The sequence below is a fragment of the Achroia grisella genome, unplaced genomic scaffold (assembly GCF_030625045.1).
Source record: "Achroia grisella isolate CSIRO2021 unplaced genomic scaffold, CSIRO_AGI_Agris_v1 utg1173, whole genome shotgun sequence".
Classification (NCBI taxonomy): Eukaryota; Metazoa; Arthropoda; class Insecta; order Lepidoptera; family Pyralidae; genus Achroia; species Achroia grisella.
This window is the reverse complement of record NW_026712589.1, coordinates 1194712-1209228: the sequence shown is the minus strand read 5'-3', so window position 1 is coordinate 1209228 and position 14517 is coordinate 1194712. Positions and strand designations below refer to the sequence as shown.

Below are 14517 nucleotides of genomic sequence, written 5' to 3'. Positions count from 1 at the left end.
ATCTCTACATTAAAAACTTGACCCTAGACTAATATAGTATACAGAAAGGTAGGTTAGGTTAGGTTTTGTATTGTGAACATTACAACATAAAGTTTTGCCACACTGTTACAATTTGAAGTCACATGAATGATTTCGTATCAAAACAGACAACTCTACTTGCCAACCAAGTCTATTCGAAAAGAAAACCGTCTTCACAAAAAAAATCAGCGACAACGCCTCGCGGGCCTCTTGAGGCCCGCGCACACACGCACCCTCTAGTCTATAATATATAAAGCTGCATTACGGTGACTCACTCACTGATTGACATAGTTGTTCTCCCAGAAGGAGCGTCCGGGGGTCGAGACGATGTATGGGGGAAATGTTCCTTTGGCTAGGGTGACCACGAGAAAATTCCGAAATTTGGGAAAATCCAAGATGGCGGACAAAGATGGCGGCTAACTTTTAGAGTTTCGCTCGGATCGATTCCGTTCAAAGAGTGATTTGGCACGTCTCGGCGGGACCCAGAATATGGCGTAAAAACAAAAAATTAAAATCCAAGATGGCGGCGAAAAAATTGCCAAAAACTGGTTGAAAATTTTCTAGGGTTTCAAAAACCGAAATTCCCAGGGTAGTTGCGGGGGTGCTGGCGACTCCGGTTGTGTGGCTTAGCAAACTCGAAGGACCCGGCCTCTAGGGAAAATTATGAAATTTGGAAAATCCAAGATGGTCGCCGAGTTGGGGGCGTGTGAATTTGGTCCTAAAAATCCGGATTATTTTCAAAGTCATTTTTTAGATATAGGGCAACCCCGCAGCGAGTCGGCTTCTATGGGGCGATGATGGGTCTCGGTAAGAAGTATTGCCAGCGATAAAAAGAATTTCCGAATTTGGGGTAATTTGGGAGAAATGTCCCAAAAAGTGGGAAAAAATTTTTTCGGCATTTTTGACAAAAAAGCATCAAGGCCTATCGAGAAAGATCCTATAAAGGGTTTTAGGTGGGTTTTGTTGGAATTTGCTGGCAACACCCATACATGGTATGACCAAAATAGAAATTGGGGTGTCTCTCCAAAAACTGAAATTCCTAGGGTACTTGCGGGGATGCTACCGATCCCTATTGTAGGGCATTGGGAGGCTGAAAGACCCGGCCTCTAGAGAAAATTATGAAATTTCAGAAATCCAAGATGGCGGCCAAGCTATGGGAGATTTATTTTTTGGAAAAATTTTGGTATATTTTCAATCGCGTTTTTGCTGCACATGGCAACCCCGTAGCTATACGCCACCTACTGACATGGGTAAGTCTCAGTAAGAAGATTTGCCAGGGCTAAAAATTTTCCCCGATTTTGGGTTAAATTTGGAGAAAAGTCCCATAAAGTGGGAAAAATTTTTTTCGACATTTTAAATGAAAAAGTCTTGTTGGTCTACCAAAAATCGTCCCCTGAAGGGGTTTAGGTGGATTTTGTCAGAATTTGCTGGCAACACCCATACATCATGGGACAAATTTTGAAATTGAGGTCTAGCTTCAAAAACTGAAATTGATAGGGTACCTACGAGTGTGCTAGCTCAACGCACTGTGCGGCGTCGGATAGCCGAAGGACCCGGCATATAGGAAAAATTATGAAATTTTAGAAATCCAAGATGGCGGCACAGATAGGGGAGTTTTGCTTTTCGGATAAAATTTGGGACATTTTTAAATGTTGTTTTAGGACACATGGCAACCCCGCAGCGAGTCGACTTCTATGGAGAGATGATGTCTCTTGACACAAAGTATTACCTGGTATGAAAATTTTCCCTGATTTTGGGGTATTTTTTGAGACAGGTCCTAAAAAGTGGGAAAATTTTTTTTCGACATTTCAAACAAAAGAATGATGAAAATCTGTCAAAAGTCATCCCCTTAAGGGTTTTTAGTGGTTTTTGTCAGAATTATCTGGCAACACCTCAGATCAGTTTTCTTAGGGAATAGTACAAGAAGAAGTCACCGAAGCTCTACATAATGTATGGACGAAATGTTTCTGCTACTAGGGTGAATACGTCAAAAGTATTAAGAAGTAAAAATCCAAAATGGCGGCAGAGATAGGGGAGTTTTGCTTTTCGGAGAAAATTTGGGATATTTTTAAATGTAGTTTTAGGACACTTGCCAACCCCACAGCCAGTCGACTACTATGGAGAGATGATGTGTCTCAACACAAAGTATTACCTGGTATAAAAATTTTCCCCGATTTTAGGGTAATTTTTGAGATAGGTCCTAAAAAGTGGGAAAATATTTTTTGGACATTTCAAACAAAAGAATGATGAAAATCTGTCAAAAACAATCCCCCTATTGATTTTAGGTGGTTTTTGTCAGAATTATCTGGCAACACCTTACATCAGTTTTCTTAGAGAATAGTACTAGAAGGAGTCACCGAGGCTCTATACAATGTATGAACGAAATGTTTCTGTCACTAGGGTGAATATGTCAAAAGTATTAAAAAGTAAAAATCTAAGATGGCGGCCGAGTTGGGGTACTTAATTTATGTTGACATTTTTAGGGACTTTTAAAAATTCAATTTTGAGGTACCACTAAACCTTGTAGCGAGTTGACTCCTATAGAGCAATGGATACTCTCGGTGGGAAATATTACCTGGTCCAAAAAATTTTCCCGATTTTGGGGTAATTTCGAAGAAAAGTAAAAAAACGTGGAATTTTTTTTTCGGCAATTTGAACAAAACAGTGATGAACATTGGTCCAAAATTATCCCTTAAAGGGCCCTAGGTGTTTTTTGTCAAAATCTCCTGGCAACACCATACATAGATTTTCATAGTAAATCGTACTAAGGAAGTCCTAGGTGTATGTAACCTGGGCTCTGTACAATGTATATATGAAGTGTTTCTATCACCAGTGTATATGTTAAAAGTATTTAAAAAGAAAAAATCCAAGATGGCGGCCGAATTAGGATAGTTTATCTATGATGACAATTTTAAGAACTTTTTAAAATTCAGTTTTATGGCATCATCCCTGCATCGAATTGACTTGTATTGAGGAATGGAAACTCTCGGTGCAAAGTATTAACTAATTTTCATAGTAAACAGTACTAAGGAACTACTAGAAGGAGTCACCTTAACTCTGTACAATGTATGGACAAAATGTTTCAATCGCCAAAGTGGATAAGTTAAAAGTATTCAAAAAGGAAAAATCCAAGATGGCGGCCGAGTTCGAGTATTTTATCTCTGATGATAAATTTAGGAATACATTTTGGGGTACCGGGCTTCCCTGCAGCGAGTCGACCTTTATTGAGCTATGGTAGATTTCGGTTCGAAATATTATCTAGGCTACAAATTTTCCCCGATTTTTGGGTAATTTTGCAAACCCAAAATGTGGGAATTTTTTTTTTTCGACATTCTAACATAAGAGTGACGGGGATCTATAATAAATCTCATCTTAATAGTTTCATGCGATTTTTTGTAAAATTAGGTGGCAACACTAAGCATACATTTCTGTATACTAATACAGAAAGGTAGGTAATATGAGGTTTTGTATTGTGACCATTGCAATAAAAATTAAAGCCACAGGTCGAAATGGTATACAGAAAGGTAGGTTAAGTTAGGTTTTGTGTTGCGACTCTTACAGTAGAAATTATGGCCTCAGAATAATATAGTAAACAGAAAAGTAGGTTAGGTTAGGTTTTCTATTGTGACCATTACAATACAAAGTTTCGCCACAGGATGGTACACGTGAAACAAAAATTCACTGTTACAATAGGAAGTCACCTAATCGTATCAAAACAGACAACTCTACTTGCCAACCAAGTCTATTCGAAAAGAAAACCGTCTTCACAAAAAAAAATCAACGACAACGCCTCGCGGGCCTCTTGAGGCCCGCGCAAACACGCACCCTCTAGTTTAAGAATGAAAGCGTATTGAAATTTGATTATTACTAATATTGTGAACGCGGAAGTTTGTGAGAATGGATGGATGTTTCTTACTCTTCACGCAAAAACTGAACGGGTTTTTATGAAACTTTACAGTAATAAAGTTTATATAATACAATAGCATATGCTTACTAATTTATAAACGCAAAAGTAAGTCTGTCTATCTTGCCTTCTCGTCATTTCCTTATTTGGTCAAGGTCTCTATAACAAGGCTCTATAATATCATGATCATTTAATGAAATGATCACATCTAGAATGTTCTAACGACATACATCATTACACAGTATAAAGTCGATGAAGCTGCTTGTTCCTATGTATGCTGAAATCTTTAAAACTACGCAACGGATTTTGAAGCGGTTTTTTTATACATAGTGATTCCAGAAGAAGGTTTATATATGTAATACATGTACACCCGTGGGAAAATGGGACGAATAGGTAGTATATATACAATATGTAAAAGACTAACACATTGAAGAATGACAAACATTGCTCTATATTAAAATTACAAAGCGATGCCTTTTGTTAATAATAAAAGTCATATAATTGACAAGGTAATTAATAAGTCGTGTTGCCAATCATTACCACTTACCATACCTATTAAAATGTATCTTAATGCATTCAATTAAAGTGCAGTTTCACATAACATTTGCATACCATTATTATGCCATAATTATATAAGACAATTTGTGATATCTCTGAAAATACCAATATCATATCAAGGATGTAAAGAGCAGAATGTCTGGAGTACAATCTCAATATTGATTCCAAAACAATACAGCCTTCCTTAACTATGTACGATACGGGAGTTTACTGGAATTCGTCTTACGGGTTTTGTTATATTTAGTATATGACAAGCGTTTATCATATACTAAATATAATGTTATTCTATAGGTAATCGGCTACCAACATAGTAATTGCTGACCCCTTAAACGTTGTTTTGGCATATAAATTAAACTCGCTATTAAAACGTAGCGGTTTTTGATATTCATTCATTCATAATTTAAGAGCTACGCTCTTGTCGGTGGAGCTCTTGCCACTTTCCGCGATCTTCTATCATGCTCTTTAATTCTTGATACGACACGACTCCCATTTTGTCCTCAATTTGTTTGATGTAGCTAGTAGTAGTAGTACTAGTAGTTTTTGATAGAAGGGTGAAAATTTTGCATTATTTGACATCATCTTTGCCTTGCCTTTATCCCATTATTGGAGGTCGGCGCAGTACGCCATTCTCTCCCACTGATCTCTGATATCATATCTGAGCATACACTTCTTTTATTCATATCATCTTCTACACAATCCATTCATCTTTTTTAGAGCGTCCTATACCTTTCCATGCATCCACGTTCATCTTATACACTTTCATCAAGACATGATCCTCGTTCCTTAGCAAGACATGCCTCTACCAGCTCAATATATTACCTCGCAACCTGTTTATAACTGGTGCAACTTTAAAATTTCCTCGTATATACATATTCCTTAGTCAAATGGCAATTTGGCTATAGCTTTCCATCCCCGGTAAAAGAAGCAGAGGCAGACTAAGGAAGGGATGGAAAAAATTATTTGCTGGACATGATGGAGTTCGAGGTCTCTGGAGACAATGTTCGGGACAGGATAAACTGGATATCATGTGGGATACAAAGTTAGGAAGAGAGATAGTCCTAGGACTCTGAGCGAATCTTTTCTGTGATACTGTCTTTTTAGAGAGCTTCCTATAGGAAGCTTCTACTCATGTCTTGAGCAACTAGCTTCAGGATATGATGGCGTTTTAGTCGTCTCACGTACAGATTCGATTGTGTTAATAATATAACGGTTTACGGTAGGTGTTGCCTGCCTACTTGTTAAAGGAGGAGATAACGGGTAATTACTAATCTAATCAGTTAAACATACATGTAAACAAACAAAATCGTATGCTGAGCCGTTTTGTAATTATATGTATATCACTAAAATACATTATGGTTCAATCCTATATTGTATTATTATTTTTTTAGTGGGCTGGGAGTAACCCAGCAAACGCAAATTGCAACGACTTTCAGAAGATAACTGATAATTAATTGTTAACTAAATATACTTTATATATGTAACCGATTGGTTAAATCAGAATATATATATACATATATACATATATAAGAGCTGTGGCCACGGTTTCACCTGCCTTAAATTTTAATCCATTCAGTAGTTTTTGCGTGAAATAGTGACAAACATCCATACTTACAAATTTTCACGTTTATATATAATATTATTAAGATATATCATTAAAGCCAATAGTTGTTTAATCCTATATTGTATTATTAGTAATACAGCCCACAAAAAAATTAATTCCTAAATTGCAACGACTACAAAAACATCGTGTTTTGTACATGAGAAGATAACAGATATCAGTTAACTAATCAGTTACATATATATAGAGGAACAAAGTGACCGGCTCAACCATTGAATTATTATATATATATATATCACTAAAAATCATTAGTCGTTCAACCCTATACAATACTATACCGTAGTGACACAGTCCACTAAAATTTTAATTCCTAAATTGCAACGACTAAAAAATATCCTGTTAGTAAAAGGAGAAGATAGCGGGTAATTACCTATCTAATCAGTTAAACATATATATGTACAAACAAACAAAATCGCCGACTCAGCCATTTTATTATTATATATTACGCGAAAAGCCATTACTTTATCATGCCTATTGTATTATTACTAAGACGGCCCAGTAAAAAATTAATTATAGTAGGTTTTTTAGTTTAGTTTTCAGGCTATTAGTGATAGGTATATATATCACTAAAAGCGTGAAGTAATTAGTTGTTCATCTCTATAGTATGTTATTAGTGACAGAGAATTAGAAATGAACGCACAGCCGAATAAAAAATTAATTCTTAAATTGCAATGACTAAAAAAATATCACGGTATTAAGTTATAATTGTTTTTTAGTTTAGTTTTTAGGCTTTTAGTGATATGTATATATATCACTAAAAGCCTGAAGTAATTAGTTGTTCATCTCTGTAGTGTATTATTAGTGATAGAGAATTACAAAATGAACGCACAGTGGAATAAAAATATAATTCCTAAATTGCAATGACTAAAAAATGTAATGACTAAAAAATATCACGGTAATACGTTACGTTATACGCGGTATAACTAAAAGCGTGAAGTAATTAGTTCTTCATCTTTGTAGTGTATTATTAGTGACAGAGAATTACAAATGAACGCACAGCCGAATAAAAAATTAATTCTTAAATTGCAATGACTAAAAAATATCACGTATTATGTTATAATTGTTTTTTTTTAGTTGAGTGTTTACACTTTTAGTGATATGTACATATATCACTAAAAGCATGAAGTAATTAGTTGTTCATCTCTGTAGTGTATTACTAGTGTCGGAGAATTACAATTGAACGCACAGCCGAATAAAAATGTAATTCCTAAATTGCAATGACTAAAAAATATCGCGGTATTACGTTACGCGGTATTACGTTACGTTATACGCGGTATAACTAAAAGCGTGAAGTAATTAGTTGTTCATCTCTGTAGTGTATTACTGGTGTCGGAGAATTACAAATGAACGCACAGCCAAATAAAAATGTAATTCCTAAATTGCAATGACTAAAAAATATCGCGGTATTATGTTACGCGGTATTACGTTACGTTATACGCGGTATAACTAAAAGCGTGAAGTAATTAGTTCTTCATCTCTGTAGTGTATTACTAGTGTCGGAGAATCACAAATGAACGCACAGCCGAATAAAAATGTAATTCCTATGCAATGACTAAAAAAAATATCACGGTATTATGTTATAATAGCTATTTTTAGTTTAGTTTTTAGGCTTTTAGTGATATGTATATATATCACTAAAAGCGTAAATTAGTTCTTCATATCTGTAGTGTATTATTAGTAACAGATAATTACAAATGAACGCACAGCCGAATATAAAACTATAATTCTTAAAATGCAACGACGACCAAACCGAAATGAATACAACGAAATACGTAGCCTATAGTCACGCATTCGATTAATTTACTTACATTGCATTCCCGGAAATAAATAAATATAATTGTTTGTTTATTAAAATAAACTTTAAGCACTTTTGAATAGTAATACAAGATGAACGTGCAAGAAACTTGTGTTGCGCTTTAGATTGGTGTAACTATATATTTTTAAGTTGAAATGTGTGAATACAAACTACCAACTGCATTAGTTCATTAGAGTCAAATTATTAAATACACAATCAACTCTTTGAGTAACTAACTCCTGGTAGTTAGAGCAGGCCTGTCCCCACAAGCAGCATGCGTTCATGTGTATGACGGATGAGCCAGCCATCACTGAGCTTGACCATATAATCATTTTAGGTTGATGTTAATGAATGTTTCGTTAACGTTATGAGGAAAGGGGATTGTTAGTATTTTTTTTTTTATTGGATTGTTTGGGCTATTGTCAGATGTGTAGCACCTGTAGCACCTGTAGCACTGCGACCTACATAGATCTATTGTGCTCGCCCTTTTCAGAGTTCGCTACCTAGACCCGTCAGGGACAAGAATTGATTGTTAGTAAGGTGGACTGATTATCATATTGCTAATAATGTGTCATGTCAGGTTGATCTCCACACGGTTCCATTTGGAAACCATCGTGGTAAATTCATGGTGAATTTGTCACAATGAGCTAACCGATCTGACCTCATTTTCATCTTATCATCATCCACTGGTGCCCCACCAGCATACACGTTAGCATAGGCGGGTACACCATTTCAATATCATCCATAAAAAAAACATTCGTTAATTACACGATTTTTAAGTCGAAATTTCATGTTATTAAGTTTGCAATGTCTAAGTGTATTTTCTCTTATGAGTAATTCAATGTATGTACCAAACAAATTCTTTGAAATACCCTTGTATTATAAAGAATTTGTTAAATCGAGGAAATCATATTGGGGTTCGTTATAGTATATACAAAACTGACACAGTCAGTTCAGTTTTTCATTTGTAACCTATAAAATTATCAATATTAATACAATATTTGCGATGTAGAAGAACATATCGCACACTTATTATAATACTGGCTTAACTCAAAAATTACAAATTTTGGAAAGCCCACTTTATACATGTGGCCTTAAAGTCTAATTTCAAATATTTAAAATTTCTGAATTACGCCAGTATTGGACAAGATATACGATGTGCTCCTTTTTATCCAGTCTAATTATACATTTATTGATTAAAATTATTGCTGAGATATTTTTTTTAAGTTGACAGCCTCGGTGTTGCGGGTTCAATTCCTCGAACAGTACAAACATTTGTACTGATTGTTGATGATTTGTGTCATTATTTGTAGAGTGGTCAGGGTGTTTTTCTATATTATGTATGTATTTACAAAAAAAAAATATCTGTATCAGTTGTCTAGTAGCCACAATACAAGCTGTGTTTATCTTGGGACTAGATGACGCTGTGTGAATTGTTCTGAGCCATTATTATTATGTTCAGTGTACCTATTACATTTTTACATAAATGTACATTAAGTTAATTAAGTATAATAAACTTGTTAAGTGTATGCTAAGTTTTATGATGATTGCTTGAACCATTCAAGCACTAAGAAGCAAATAAACTCTAATTCACAAATAACATAAATTGAAACATTCATTGATAACTAAATAATAATAATCATAAATATTAAAATTAATTTCGTCATGCATTAACGTTATTACTATAACTCTAACAATAATTGATCCAGAGCAATAAAAAACATAAGATATATTAATTATAATATTATAATTAAGCAATTTGAAATCAAGTAATTAACCATTAAGGTAAGAATATACGATGCAAAATGATGGTACCAATGCAATGAATATGAATTTATTTCATACCAGACACAATCTATAGTCTATACGTACATATAAATAAAATTGGAGTGTCTGTTTGTAATATTGAAATAACCGTTTTTTACTACATACATATGAATATACATACGGTACATAAACCAAAACATTTTTTTTATCATTTTCTCTGTATGTTTGTTTCGGGTAATCTCTGAAATGGCTGGACCGATTTTGACAGGACTTTTTTGGCAGGTAGCTGATTTTTTGGAAGGAGTAACTTAGGCTACTTTTATTTTAGAAAAACAAGGTTAAATTCCACGCGGACGAAGTCGCAAGTACAGCTAGTATTAAATAAAAGGTTATATTCTTTAAGTAAAAAAAAAATGGATGGATGGAAAATAAAAAGGGAGTGGACGGCCAAAACAAAATGTATGAATTGTGGGATGACATGTATAAAAGCAGAATAAGCTCATCTATGACGGCCGATAGGGAAGAAGTAGGAAGAAGAAGCAAACCCCAAATGAAATGGAAAGAGGCTAGGCAGAGACTTATTAATTATCTATACATATAAATAAAATTGGAATGCCTGTTTGTAATATTTAAATAAACATTATTTACTACATGCATTTCAATACAAATACGGTATATACACCAACTTTTATTTTTACAATTTTTGTCTGTCTGTTTGTTCCGGGTAATCTCTGAATTGGCTGGACCGATTTTGACGGGGCTTTTTTTGGTAAGTAGCTGATGTAATAAAGACTAACTTAGGCTACTTTTATATTAGAAAAAAATGTTAAATAAAATATATTTTGTAATAAGAATTTTTCGAAAAATAAAGTTAAATTCCATGCGGAAGTAGTCGCGGGTAGTTAAAAATATAAGGGTCCACCCTAATGAGCTAGCTCAGAGGTTATTTATTAACAAAACCTCAAAACATCTGAAAACACACACACAAAATACTGAAGAGGAATAAGTGTATTCCAGAAATCTTAACATAGCACTGGAGGCATCATTTAAATAAAAGTTGTGCACTCACTGGACTGCAAACTTGCATACTCATTCACCAACCAATCCGAACACTTACTGATACATAAGGAACAAAAAAATAGCACTGGAGGCATCATTTAAATAAAAGTTGTGCACTCACTGGACTGCAGACTTGCATACTCATTCACCAACCAATCCGAACACTTACTGATACATAAGGAACAAAAAAATAGCACTGGAGGCATCATTTAAATAAAAGTTGTGCACTCACTGGACTGCAGACTTGCATACTCATTCACCAACCAATCCGAACACTTACTGATACATAAGGAACAAAATAATAGCACTGGAGGCATCATTTAAATAAAAGTTGTGCACTCACTGGACTGCAGACTTGCATACTCATTCACCAACCAATCCGAACACTTACTGATACATAAGGAACAAAAAAATAGCACTGGAGGCATCATTTAAATAAAAGTTGTGCACTCACTGGACTGCAAACTTGCATACTCATTTATCAACCAATCCGAACACTACTGATACATAAGGAACAAAAAAATAGCACTGGAGGCATCATTTAAATAAAAGTTGTGCACTCACTGGACTGCAAACTTGCATACTCATTCACCAACCAATCCGAACATAAGTGATATAAAAGGAACAAAAAAATTTTTATAAATAATATAAATACCTGTTAAATTCCATATAATCCAAGTATCGACAGTCCCAAAATAACATGTGCCATTTTTCATGGCATTTTTAACAGCATTCACATTATCGCTCAGCCATCTCAACTTCACTGCACTAAAGTATGGAGAAAGTGGCAATCCACATAGAGGCTGCAATTAATTTAATGATTAGTGAAATTTTAAAACAGATCCTCGGAACGGTCATGTCCCTCTGTGAAGCCCGTGAAGACATAAGGAGTCTTCTGCACTTTTGGGAGGAGTTTGGCTGGTCCTAAAATACATAATATTAATAATCATGTGTTAGTGAGGAGCTTGACTGGCTACTGTAGTAGTCTCGGCTCTACAAGCACAACGGCGCAGAGGGAGGGGACTGCTAGTAATGTACCATATCAGATCGATCTCCACGCGGTTCCCCCTGGAAACCATCGTGATACATTCCCGGTGAATTTGTCACATTGGGCTAACTGATCTGACTTCATGTTCATCTCATCATCCTCCACTGGTGCCCCGCCAGCGTAAACCGTTAGCGCAGGCAGGTGTACCATTCCATTATCATCCATTAAAGAAATTTATGTTGGACTCTATTATCTGCACTTATTACTATTTTATATATGTAACATTATTAACATATGCAGCTCAACTGCACAGAGCAATCAAATTAAGAGGTACACTGCTTACATTATGAGCAAGTCTACAGTTAATTTTAATATTAAATTGCAGTCAGTTTATTTAATAATAACTGTATAACCTTTTCTAATAAACTAAAATAAAAGTTAGTTAAGAGATTTTATTGTAATGGATGAATTTTTATAGTCTGACTGTTCCTGTGATTTCACCCCATTTTTATAATTTACCATCCAGTGTAGTATATACATTTGAGGAGAACTGGCAAGAAACTCAATTGAATTACTTATTTTTTATTTTCGAATGCCAGTTAAAACAGAAATAATTAAATGATTAAGATATATTTCTCAATTCACACAAATACCTTTAAATAATTCTTGTTTCTAGTCTTGTTTGGCACAGTATCCAGTAGCTTCTCAATAGTAGATGATGTTCTCATATCCAGCCATACTATAGCATTATGCAAAGGCCTGCCCGTCGCCTTGTCCCATACAATTGTTGTTTCTCTTTGATTTGTCACACCTATAGCTATTACATCCTGAAAACAGTCATTAAATATGTATACACACATAATTTTTATGAGTTAACCTGTTAACCGAGTGGTACATATAAATACATCAAACATAAACAATTGCATGTATGTGTAGTACATATAGTTGGGATGTATAGTTTTGTACAAGTAAGTTTTTGTATATTCCCTTGTTGTTGCTTATAAAACATATATTTCATATAAAAAAACAAATATTATAAATGATATTGTTGTGACATACTTACACGTCGTAGTGAGAGTCAATGCCCGTTAAGTATATGCTGCGTAATTAAAAAAAGAATTTCCCGGTAAACAGGTTAATATGAGAGACCTTATTTTATATTCGTCGAAATTGTTTTATAAATATAATTTATAATTAAACAAAAAAATATATTTATGATATTTACCTCTGGTCTCCCACCTAAGTCCACTAAATTTTCAACAGCTTTGAGAATGCAAGTCGTAACAACTTCTAATATTTCGTAAGGATCTTGCTCCACCCAGCCCTCTTGAGGAAAATGTTGCGATAATTCTTTCTGGTAAGATGTAACTACTTCGCATGAATTAGCTTTGAATATTATAAATCGTGCACTTGAAGTGCCCTCGTCTATTGAGCCAACTAGTGGGCCAAATATTCCATACTCAGACATAATTACAAGTAAATATTATGAATTATTTAATTTGAATTGCTTATATAATTACACTTGATTTGCGACATCTACCGCACTAGAAGACAATGCCGAACAATTAAAATATACACAATGATTAGTGGAATGAAATAAAACTATTGGAGGCAATATAATTATCTTAACTGCGGAATTTGTTATTTTCCCGAAGACGAGTGCATTAATGTCATGTCAATGTTGAAATATTTTTGACAGTAATAGTAACGTTATGGAATCTCATCTAAACAGCCATGAATATTTAATGTCTGTTTTTATTTAATTTGATTTTTTTATTTAGTACAGGTTTCAGGAAAATGAAACATTTAATTTGAATATTATTTTTGTACGTTACAAATTATATAATTTTCGCCATCTAGTGATGGCAATTATCAATTCAGGGCGCCATCTTGTGAAGTCAAATGTAGAAATTTTTGGTAAAGCATAATATATCTGCTAGATGTCCCAGTGCACTTCATTTTAACTGGAATGTACGTGTAATAAAACTTTTTTAATTAGGTAGCTATAAAAATAAAAAGTAATAAAATAAGTTTAAAAAAAACATTGTTTCACGCTGTAATGAAATAAATAGTTATATAAATTATTAATTAGGTACCTATAAAAACAGAAAGTGATAAAATATGTTAAATAAAAAGGTTTTCTTTTATTTCTATTCTAATATTGACCACCGACAAATTGATATCATTAATATACTATTTTTATTACAATTTTCAAGTCATCTGATCGCCAGTCTTGAAAGTCATCTAAAACGAAGTCATTCCAAGAAGAGATTTCCATATGAAATTGTAATTTAGGAACTAATGCCACTATCACTGAATATGAAAGTAATTCTGCTGCCCTACGAGCAAGGAACAGGTTCTGATGATCAATTTCCTTACAGTAAAAACATTTTTGACTTTTTTTGGGTTCCGGGATGATTTGTAACAATTAATTTTATATTTTTTAATTCAACAATTTTATTCCTAATCTTAATCAAAATAAATATGGTATTAATATTTTTTCACCTCATAAGCGATTCTTAACCAACTGCCAGAAGGTCGACCTGCATTTGTCACCACTTAAGGAAATATTCAAGGAAAAGACAATCGATTACTTTACACGTATATTATTTATTCTAAGTATTTTACTCATTCATTAATGTATAGTAAGTAGTTGCCTAATACTCATACCAAGATTATTATTTGGAATTGTATAAAATATTATTATTAATCTTATTATATATCTTATTTTTGACGACCTAGGTGGTCTAGCGGTCAAGCACACCGCTTTATGACCGATGGTCGCGGGTTCGATTCCTCGCACGGCACAA

The 14517-nt window shown here is 34.0% G+C and overlaps 1 protein-coding gene across 1 annotated transcript in view; it reads right to left on the bottom strand.

Moving 5' to 3' along the window:
- LOC131851083 (glycerol kinase) overlaps positions 1-13287 on the bottom strand; it is a 35162-nt gene extending 21875 nt beyond the window's left edge. Inside the window, exons 1-3 of the mRNA XM_059201515.1 lie at positions 12933-13287; positions 12361-12534; positions 11375-11522 (exon numbers count right to left, since the gene is read on the bottom strand). Of these exons, the coding sequence (XP_059057498.1) occupies positions 11375-11522; positions 12361-12534; positions 12933-13175 (565 nt within the window). The 5' untranslated portion in view covers positions 13176-13287. The remainder of the gene's footprint in view (positions 1-11374; positions 11523-12360; positions 12535-12932) is intronic.
- Positions 13288-14517: the final 1230 nt, after the last annotated feature.